The 10,786-nt window shown below is 40.7% G+C and overlaps 1 protein-coding gene across 4 annotated transcripts in view; it reads left to right on the top strand.

Annotated features, from left to right (window-relative positions):
- RNF34 (ring finger protein 34, E3 ubiquitin protein ligase) overlaps positions 1-9,420 on the top strand; it is a 20,411-nt gene extending 10,991 nt beyond the window's left edge. For 2 of the 4 annotated variants that reach the window (XM_012663454.1, XM_012663453.1), the window contains 5 exons: positions 263-481; positions 1,622-2,029; positions 5,731-5,847; positions 6,088-6,289; positions 8,459-9,420. In XM_012663454.1, the coding sequence (XP_012518908.1) occupies positions 263-481; positions 1,622-2,029; positions 5,731-5,847; positions 6,088-6,289; positions 8,459-8,649 (1,137 nt within the window). In that variant the 3' untranslated portion in view covers positions 8,650-9,420. Of the gene's footprint in view, positions 1-262; positions 482-1,621; positions 2,036-5,730; positions 5,848-6,087; positions 6,290-8,458 lie in introns of those variants that run through there. The other 2 variants (XM_012663455.1, XM_012663456.1) reach the window with 2 other exon arrangements.
- The last annotated feature ends 1,366 nt before the right edge of the window (positions 9,421-10,786 follow it).

Raw genomic sequence — 10,786 nt, 5'->3', positions numbered from 1 at the left:
TTTTTTTTACAACTTTTAGGTCATGTTGTATCTTTTCCTTTTGTCTAACAAGATAACATGAGTATCTCCAGTGCCAGATATTGTTTGGAAATACCAGAAAATTATTTTTTTCCAAATAGCTTGAAATTTTGGTGCCCAAAGAATACAGTAATCTCAAAGTTATTTAGGGCAAACTTACCTCTCCAGAATAGCATTCTTTGAGGATCCCAGAGAGCCCAGATTTCACTTAGTTTTAAACTGTGGCACTTATGTTCCTTTTTAGGCTGGTGCCACGTCTATGTGGGCTTCATGCTGTGGGCTGCTGAATGAAGTCATGGGAACTGGAGCTGTCAGGGGCCAGCAGTCAGGATTTGCGGGAGCCGCTGGTCCATTCAGATTTACACCAAACCCTGATTTTTCCACCTACCCACCAGCAGCTACGGAAGGGTCTAATATAGTTTGCAAAGCCTGTGGACTTTCGTTTTCAGTCTTTAGAAAGAAGGTGAGTTGGATGAAATGTTACATAACAAGACACAAGGATCAGAATTCTTGATTGTAGGTTATTTTGAATAGCTAATGAATCTTTATTTCTTTTCATAAAAATATCAAAAGTTTCATCCCATTAACCATTTCCCATTTAGAAAAAAACTTAATTGAAGGGATTATATTACTGTTCAAATTTTCTGATTAGACATTGTTATTTTTCATGTTGTTCAGGCATCCTTTCTGTTGAACTCTGTTGTTTGCACGACTTGATTTTTCATGATGGTTATTTCTTGAAGGAAGAAATTTTAGTCTGCAGTTATGTTCAGAAAGAATTTACTATAACTATGATCTCAAGTTTCAAAAATTCATCCCTAACCATATTCTTAACTTTCAAACGAAGAAATGAATGTAAAAAGATAACTATTGTTCAGAGATTAAACATGAAGTACTTATGCTAAAAGTTTTCGGTAGGATGGAAAGTCGTTCTTTTTGAGAACCATCATATTGCTAGGCCTCCCTGCATTCTATGATCATCAATTCAGTACTTTGAAATAATTTAGGGAAAAATGTTAGCTTGTGGGAACAATGCACAAGCAGGAATGACCACATCTTAGTGTCCTCTTTAAGCTTCTCTAGTGTAATGGCTTTGGTTGTGATTAAGGCTGTGTAGGTTACAGATTACTGTATTAGTGGGTCCTCTATTTTCTTGAATTGACCTTTAGAGATCAGTTCCCTTTCTCTTTTCCTCTCTGTTATTACGCTTTTTTTCTTCTTTAAATGTGGGAAATTGTTAATATAGGAAAACCAGGAAAAGAGTTTGTGTTATGCTTTCTGTTCCATGTGGTTCAAGTCAGCTCTGTTCTGCTAATTACATGTTTGTACCAAGGGGTGGAAAGGTTTTAATTCATTAACATAAGAGTGTATGTTTTTCTTAAAGTGCTGTATTTGAACTTCTGTAAATCCAAACTGCCTTGGCAGTGACTATTTTGATTTTCATGGCTTTTGGAACACTAAAATGCCTGTGAAAATAGTCTGGTGCCACAGGGGACTTCATAAGAACTAAAATTAAATTTTAATAGAAGGCAAAAAGAAAACTAGTGTTTCCATAATGGCTTATATTTTGCTATCATTAAATGCTGCTTTTCTCTTTCTTCAGCATGTTTGTTGTGACTGCAAGAAGGATTTTTGCTCCGTTTGTTCAGTCTTACAAGAGAATTTCCGTAGATGTTCTACTTGTCACTTACTACAAGAGACAGCTTTTCAGCGCCCTCAGTTAATGCGACTGAAGGTGAAAGATCTACGCCAGTATCTCATTCTTAGAAACATACCAATAGATACTTGTCGAGAGAAAGAAGACTTGGTAGATCTAGTACTATGCCATCATGGACTAGGCTCTGAGGATGACATGGACACAAGCAGTCTGAATTCTTCAAGGTCCCAGGCTTCTAGTTTTTTTACACGTTCATTTTTTTCAAACTATACAGCCCCCTCTGCTACTATGTCTTCATTTCAGGGAGAGCTTATGGATGGGGACCGGACCTCCAGATCTGGCATGCTTGCACAGGTATGAGGGGGTAATTAATTATACCCAGGGCCTAGCACACTTACTCTTGGCCATATATGGTGGGGCCTTTAGTGCTTGATGACTTCAGATAAACTACAGTAGAAGTCATGTGCTAGAGCAGAGGTTCCACGCCCAGCTAAATTCTGCTGTCTCTGAGTGCTTAGGTGCTAGGTAGCTCCAAAGTCTGCCATCTGAGGGGTCCAAAAATAGCTCATCAATCTCTTGGCCTTAGTTACTCCAGTTTCTCTATTTTATATATTAATAGTTAAACACTATTAAAGTAATGACTGAAAAAGTAGGTTATACACATTTGCAGGACTATTTGTGTAAGTGTCAGTGACCATAAAACAATCAGGAGTGCAAGTTATCTTAATGCCTGCTTGCCTGGCTACAGTGAAATTGTTCCAATTCAGATAATGAAAGAGGCATCTGGATTAGTGAAAAAATGTAGTTATTTACTAACTGTAATTAGAATATTGTCCCAATGATGTCCTTGGGCATCCTGATTGAATAACATTCAAAGGCTTATAATTAATATTCACTTGTATGTGAGTGATTCTAAAATGCTGAATTACTTTGAACAGTTTTCTTCACATTTAATTTTCTTTGCTAAAGAAAGGGGTTATTAAAAGCAGAGAGAAGCTGGGCATGATAGCATGAGCCAGTAGTTCCAGCTACTAAGGAGTCTGAGGCAGGAGGATTGCTTGAGCTCAGGAGGTTGAGGCAGTAGATGCACTGTGATGACACACCTAAATAGGCGCCGCACTCTAGCCTGGGCAACATTGCAAGACCCTGTCTTTTTTTTTTTTTTTTGAGACAGAGTCTCACTGTCTTGCCCGGGCTAGAGTGCCATGGCATCATCCTAGCTCACAGCAACCTCAAACTCCTGGGCTCAAGCGATCATCCTGCCTCAGCCTCCCGAGTAGCTGGGACTACAGGCACACGCCACCATGCCCGGCTAATTTTTTTCTATATATTTTTAGCTGTCCGATTAATTTCTTTCTATTTTTGGTAGAGACGGGGTCTCGCTCTTGGTCAGGCTGGTCTCGAACTCCTGAGCTCAAACGATCCTCCCGCCTCAGCCTCCCAGAGTGCTAAAGACCCTGTCTTAATGCATAGGGAAATCTGGTCTAGTTGCCTTCCAAATACAGTTATGTGACGCATAATGATGTTTCAGTTAATGACAAACCCCATATACAATGGTGGTAACTTAAGATTATAATATCATATTTTTGCTATACCTTTTCTGAGTTTAGAGATGTTCAGATACAGACACTTACCTGTGTTATAGTTATCTACAGTACTCAGTAGAGTTAACATGCTGTATAGGTTTGTAGCCCAGGAACAGTATAATAGGTGCTATACCCTATAGCCTAGTTATGTAGTATAGTAGGCTATACCATCTAGATTTGTGTAAAAACACTCTGGTATTAGCACGACTAAATCGCCTAAGGACACATTTCTCAGAAAGTATCTCCTTCATCAAGTAACACACGACTGTAGTCTTAAATTACATAAGTCCAAGCCAGGAGTTTTATTTTCCCAAATGAGAACTGGCATTATGATGATGCAAACATAAGACACATCTGACTTTTGTACCACTTTTGGGTATATGACACCATTTGGGAGGTATGGGTTGTTGGATGCTGTATTAGGTCATTAAATATAAAATGTCCGATTTCAAATCAAAAGTTCTGTTTATTATATCTCAAACAAGAAACAGTACAGTTAATCAAAGTTATGCACCTAAACTATCAACACGGTTTTGCCATCTTAATGGTAGCAGGTTTATGCCAGCAGCAAAGAAGCCTAGAGAGCAAGTGGCAACGAAATCTCGAAAGGCGTTTTCCACAGCTTGTTGAGAATTGAATATTTTTCCCTGCAAGAAGTGGTCCAAAGCCTGGAGAAGTGGTAGTCAGTTGGCGCAAGGTCTAGTGAATACAGTGGATGACAGTTTCCAAGTCTAGCCTCTATAGTTTAAGCAGCGTTGTTTGTGTGACATGTGATTGAGTGTTGTCTTACAAGAGGATTGGCCTTTCTCTATCGATCAATCTCAGCTGCTTAATCACAAGCATCCTCATCATTTCATCCAATTGATTGTAGTAGACATCCGCTGTGATTGACCAGGTTTCATGAAGGTGTAGTGGACAATAGCAGCACCAGATCACCAAACGGATGCCATTAGCTTTTACTGATGAACATTGGGTTTTGGACTGTTGTTTCGGCACTTCATCTTTATCCAACCATTGTGCTGAACACTTGGGATTGTCAAACAGAATCCATTTTTATCACACATAGCAATATGGTGTAGAAATGGTTCACCTTTATGTCATGACAGCAAAGAAAGGCAAGCCTCAAGATGATTTCTCTTCTGACACTCATTTAATTCATGAGGTACCCATCTTTCCAGCTTCTTTACTTTGCCCATTTGTTTCAAATGGTCCAATACTGTTGGAATAGCAACATCAAACCTTGCTGCTAATTCATGTGTCGGTTGAGATGGATTCACTTTTACTACAGCTTTCAGCTCATCATTATCCACCTTGGTCTCAGGTTGCCCACGTGGTTCATTTTCAGGATTAAAATCACCGGAACAGAACTTCTCAAACCATTGACATACTGTGTATTAATTAGTCACATCCTTCCTAAACACTCCGTTGATATTTTGAGCTGTCTGTGCTGCATTGGTTCCATGATGGAACTCATATTTGAAAATAACACGAGTTTTTGACTTATGCATGGTTTCACAAAAATTGCTCTAAAAAAAGTTTGAACAATACAATCATAAGCCAAACCACGCATATGAAAGAATGAGGATGTACATTCACAATGAAAATAAAACAAGAATTGGCAAAGTGAAATGTCAGAAATATCAACTGTCTAACTTAGTACTTAAGGAAATCAGACATTTTAAACTTAATATCCTAATACAACATGGTGTCTGTGAATCAGTGGGGCGGAATATTTGAAACTGGGGACTGACCTAGACTGTTGTAGAGCTATGGTCAAAATATAGTCAAAAGATCTAGAGATGGCTGAAGTTGGAGAAAAGGAAAAAGAAAAAAAAATAGTCAAAAGGTATGGAAGAAGGTGCATAATACCCAGATTGAAGGAATTTACTTTTCTGAAAGAAGAGTTTCTCTGTTGAGGAATTTTTAAAACTGGAACTACCATCAACCATCAGTGAAGATGCCTAGGAAGCTGCCTTTGGAATTAGAATGTTTAAACGTGATACGGGATTGAGATCTTTCAATTCAGATGCCCCTGACGCTTGGGCTGACCCTAGTCAGAGCTTTAGCTTTTTTCTGTCTGCATTGTAGAGGCTCCAGTTAAACCAGCCATTTGCAGATCCTTTGATAATGACTCGGTGCCATCTCTTATCCTTCATGGCTTTGGCATTCCATTATGGGACCTTCCTCAGGGAGTTAATACTCTGGTTAGATTTTACAAATTTATACATACACAGGAATTTGTGTTTCAGGGTAACTTTATGGAAGGTAAGTTCTCTATGCAATCTTTTAGGGCCCAATTTTTTGGGAGGGGCAGCAGCATTCAGGATCCAAGGACAACATGGAATATGCAAGGCTTTTGGGTCATTTGGGGGTAGGATCTATGGAAAGATTTTTCTCTAGTGATAAATATGGGTAGATACTGTTAGGGAACTATGATTCCTGACCTAATCAGATATATTGTTTGTGTAGGTACAGAGTGAAATAGCTTCAGCAAACACAGATGATGATGATGAGGAGGAGGAGGAGGAGGATGAAGAAGATGATGACGATGATGATGAAGAAGAAGAAGAAAATGTGGAGGAGCAGGTGAGACCTCCCATAAAATTTGGTTTCCCTGACATGTCCATCTGGCAGGAAGGGAAGATGCCCACGTGAACTTGCTCTAGATTAGCACAGGATGTTTCTTCTCGTATGAATGTGGGACCATATATTAAAACACTTGACCACTGAGAAGTCTGGGAAAAATACTCAGGACCACTGATGAATATAGGGTGAGGGTGGTCTAGACTTGTGGGACCAGAGGTAATGGATGCTCTGTGGTTTCAGACCCCTGGGCTCTCCAAGAAGAGAGTAAGAGCTTCACTGTCTGACTTGTCAAGCCTTGAAGATGTGGAAGGGATGAGTGTGCGTCAGCTGAAGGAAATCCTGGCTCGGAATTTTGTCAACTATTCTGGCTGCTGCGAAAAATGGGAGCTGGTAGAGAAAGTAAACCGGCTATACAAAGAGAATGAAGAAAACCAAAAGTCCTGTAGGTTTATTTTTTCATTTTTTCCCTACAGTATCATTCCTTAGGCTTTTAAAAACTGGGTTGCTTCTATCACAATTAAGTCAGATTTGTTTTTGAGAAAACTGCCTACTTTTTTACTGAGTGTAAATTAGTTTAGTTATATGAGCCTGTGTATAGATCTGTTAAATATTAAGTTCATTGTGTGATTTTTGGCTCTGAGACCACCATTGCCAAGTATGTTAGATAATTATTCAGTCTGGTTTTTCTTACCATAATTAACTATTTGTTAGAACCTAATGAAATTCCTTATCTCTATAAAAATGCTTGTTTTTCTCATTAACCCCTCTGGCAGGCGCCAGTACTTGGTTATCTCAACTGTAGCTTTCATACAGTTTTGGGGGAAATCCCTTACAGCCCGGACATTAAGTAGTTCTTAACATCAAGTATTTGTAGGTTTCTATGTAAGTCACAAAAAGCAGAGGATAAGAATTTCTAACTATTTATTAATTGAAATGTGGCACAGAAATCCTCCCCCAGCTGGTAACAGGGCCAAGCTATAGAACATTTTTTTATTTTTTATTTTTAATCTGTATTTTTCTTTTTTCGAGCACCTGACCCTATACAAGTCACAAGAACATTTATGGACAAGAAAAAATAATTCACTGGTGTATTCAGACTGACCAATTTTATGTTCTTATCTAGACTTAAACAGTCTTGCCATCATTAACTTTTATCATGTTGAGTTTTCTTTAAAAGCTGGTTATAATACAGCATTTATTGATGAATAGGTTTATGTGCAGAATATGCAGGATGTATTTTGGCACACCTATTTGTAAGATGATGCCACAATGGTAGATCCGGGAATCTTCAGCCTCAGAGCCTTCAGAGGTCAGGTTGCTGGCTGGGAAATGATATCCCAGCAGTGAGGGAGAGTCAGTTTACTGAGTAAATAACTATGTGCAGTGCACCCTCACAGGGTTTATGGCGTAGGAGGCCACGACACATGATTTCCAAAGTGTCTTTCTTAGTTAACTCACTGCTTAATGTAACACTGGTTCAATCTCTGGAGTAGGTGGAACACATGTTTTGTTTTGAGCAGAGCTGGAATCTTTCCTAGCTATACTGGCTTCCAGCCACTTATGCCAGCATTGACCCTAGCAGCCCTGACATACTCTGGCTCCTCTGCTGTCCTAAGTTGGAAGGAACCTCCTACACAGGAGAGGAGACCAAGGCCCAGACTTTGATTTAATCTCAGGTGTCCTCTAGCATCTTCTCTATCGATTCATCTGCCATCTCATTCCAGAGATCCTTTCTCCCAGGTCCAACCCAGTCGTCAACGGGCTATGAACTAAGACCCCAGATTACAAGAATTTCTTGACATGGCGGGCTGTGAAACATTTATTTCTCTTAGGTCCAGAGACTACTACTACTGGCCCTTCAAGCTTGAATTCCTGTTTTGTTCTAACTATATCCCTGATTCCCATTGATCCTCTCTGTGACCTCTAAGAAGGGAAGCCTCAAAGTCTACACCTCTGTGGCCAAATCTCAGGCTGAGGTTAACTTTTTAAACTCATTCATCACCTTTATTCAGAGCCTGGATTCTCTACATCTGGGCACAGAGCAAGGATGGCCCATCCCTTTTAAGTTAGACTCCAACAGGGCCTGAGATGCTTCTAAGGCTGCGGGGAGGAGGTCCTTCACTACCTCATGTATGATTATTCCTAACTTCCCTGTGAGTGTGGAACGAAAGCTGCTCTTTCTGCTGAGATGAGAGTCCAGAGACTGTGACTTTCCCATGGCCACACAGCTCAGGCAGCTGAGCTGAAATTCCAATAGTGTTCTGATTCCAAGGCCCATGTGTAGAAAGTAAACTTACAACTTCTTTATTTTTCTTTTTTCTAATTTTAGAAGTAATATATCCTTAAACATACCTCTTAAATTACACAAAGATTATAAAACAGGAATGAGTAGGTAACATTTCTGGGTACTTTAAGCATTGTATTCTTTATAAAACCCTGAGGTGTAGGTATTATCGTTGCCATTTCTAGTGGAGAGAACCAAAGTGCAGAGAAGTTGGGATCCTTTCTGGTACAACCCTGGGTGGTACAGCACTTGCAGTGGTCACAGCAGATGGCTGCTCAGTTTCGGGTGGGCGGCCATGCCTGAGGCCCTAACTCTGTTGCCTTTCAGATGGCGAGCGGCTACAGCTGCAGGATGAAGAGGACGACAGCCTGTGTCGCATCTGCATGGATGCCGTCATCGACTGTGTCTTGCTCGAGTGTGGGCACATGGTCACCTGCACCAAGTGTGGCAAGCGCATGAGTGAGTGTCCCATCTGCCGGCAGTATGTGGTGCGAGCTGTGCACGTGTTCAAGTCCTGAAACGGAGGCTCTCCCCAACAGGACACTTGCCCCTAGACTTGATCCCAAACATTTCAGTGCACAGAAGGGACTGGAAACTTATTGTTCAAAGGCTGAAGCTATTTTTAAAAATTATTTTCACTACTAACTGGGGACAGAAAGGTATATCCTAAGTTATGGAAACATTGGTCCATGCCATGAGCGTATCTGCCTGTGGACACAGGAGCTTCCCGGGTTCTGTGGGCTTTCTCTTAAGTTCCATAAATACTAACTATGGAAGTCAGACTGTGCCACATGTGGGCATCAACTCCTGTCTTTGGAGGACACTTATCCTGTTCTTATTTCCCATTCATCCTATTTTTAACTTAAACTACTCAGATGTTTGAAACTTCTGTTCTCTTTAGATGAGATCACTGTCCACAAGTGGCTGACGTGGAACATTTTGAATAGTGGCCCCTCTGAATGTTCACTTTATTAGTCTTGTATATTTTAAGTGCTAATATTTGATGAATGTAAGTTTCCACATTGTTGCTATTTCTGCATTTAAACATAATTGAACTGACATTCTATAGGCAACTGCCAGGGCCTTAGACTAAAACATGTCCATTTTTGTTCGGGTACAGCTTTTTATAGCAAGGGCTGCATCTAGCTTCTTTCTTTAGAAGTGTGTGTGCTAAAACTCTTTATTAATGTGTAATCAGTTTACACTGTTTTGTATAGTGAAGGTGTATTTTCAGTGCTACCTGCTAGCTAATTTCAACTTTAGGAATAAAATTAGATTTTAAAAGGTTTTGTTTGCATTGTCTTGGTCAGTTCCTAATTCACTTAGATACAGCATGGATAGTTATCTATACTCTGGTCTAGCACCCTTCAGAAAAGATGGTAGGAGCACCTTCAGAGATGTCACAGTGAACCATAGTGCTTACTTTTGTTGCTTTCTCGTCAGTAAACACTGATTTGCTGTTTCCTGTGTCTAGGTATTGTGCTAGGTGCTGTATAATTATCTCTAGCAGTCCTCAAAGTAGCATTCTAAAGTAGGTACTGTTTTGCTTCTCAGATGGGGAACCTGGCCTTTGAGAAGTTTAATCACTTGTCCAAAAAAGTGGCTACATGAGAATTTGAACCTAGCTCTGTTGCCAGAGTTTCTCCTAATCCTTCTAATACCACATAGCAAATGAGAAACTTGATATTAGCCTATGCAAAAAGGTCTTGAAATCTCCTCTTTGAGGGCCAACTTGATACAGGGTATGTTTCTGGTTGAGTGGAGACCAGCTGTGGATTCAGTCCCACTGGTAGCAGGCAACATATGTTAAGAAGTGCCTTGGCCGGGCGCAGTGGCTCACGCCTGTAATCCCAGCACTCTGGGAGGCCAAGGCAAGAGGATTGTTCAAGGTCAGAAGTTCGGGTTCAGCCTGAGCAAGAGCGAGGCCCTGTCTCCACTAAAAACAGAAAGGAATTAGCTGGACAACTAAAAAAATATATATAGAGAAAAAAAAAAAAAAGCAGGGCATGGTGGCTCATGCCTGTAGTCCCAGCTACCCGGGAGGCTGAGGCAGGAAGATTGCTTAAGCCCAGGAGTTGGAGGTTGCTGTGAGCGGAGCTGACGTCCCGGCACTCTAGCCCGGGTGACAGAGCCAGACTCTGTCTCAAAAAAAAAAAAAAGTGCCTCACTTCTCAGCTGAGTCTCCTGTTCTGACTTTGCAGTAACTCTCAGGTGGTCAGAATCCACTAGTCAATTGACAGACGTGAAAATACCCCTGAATTTAGGGAGACAATCTGCCTCTGTGCCATGGGCCAGAAACTTTAGCTAGTTGTGACAACATGCCTTTCAGCCTTTTCTGGTTTTAAGGGTCAAAGAATATAAATCAAGGCCTCAGGGGTATTTTCAAATACCTGTCTCTCGTGTTTGCCTGAAGAGCCCAGATCAGGTGTCTGCCTACCACAATTAGTGGTCACTAGTTTGAGCAGATCATTACTTCTCAACAGAAGCAGCACCTGAGCTCCTGCTAAAACTTCATGGGCACTTGTGCATTGTCTGTACTTCTCAGGAGACTCTGGAAAGTTTTTTTGAGACAGAGTCTTGCTCTGTTGCCCTGGCTAGAGTGAGTGCCGTGGCGTCAGCCTAGCTCACAGCAACCTCAAACTCCTGCCCTCAAGC

The sequence above is a fragment of the Propithecus coquereli genome, unplaced genomic scaffold, assembly GCF_000956105.1.
Source record: "Propithecus coquereli isolate 6110/MARCELLA unplaced genomic scaffold, Pcoq_1.0 Scaffold81, whole genome shotgun sequence".
NCBI lineage: Eukaryota > Metazoa > Chordata > Mammalia > Primates > Indriidae > Propithecus > Propithecus coquereli.
Note: the sequence above shows the minus strand (reverse complement) of the source record. Positions and strands in the feature narration are given on the sequence as shown.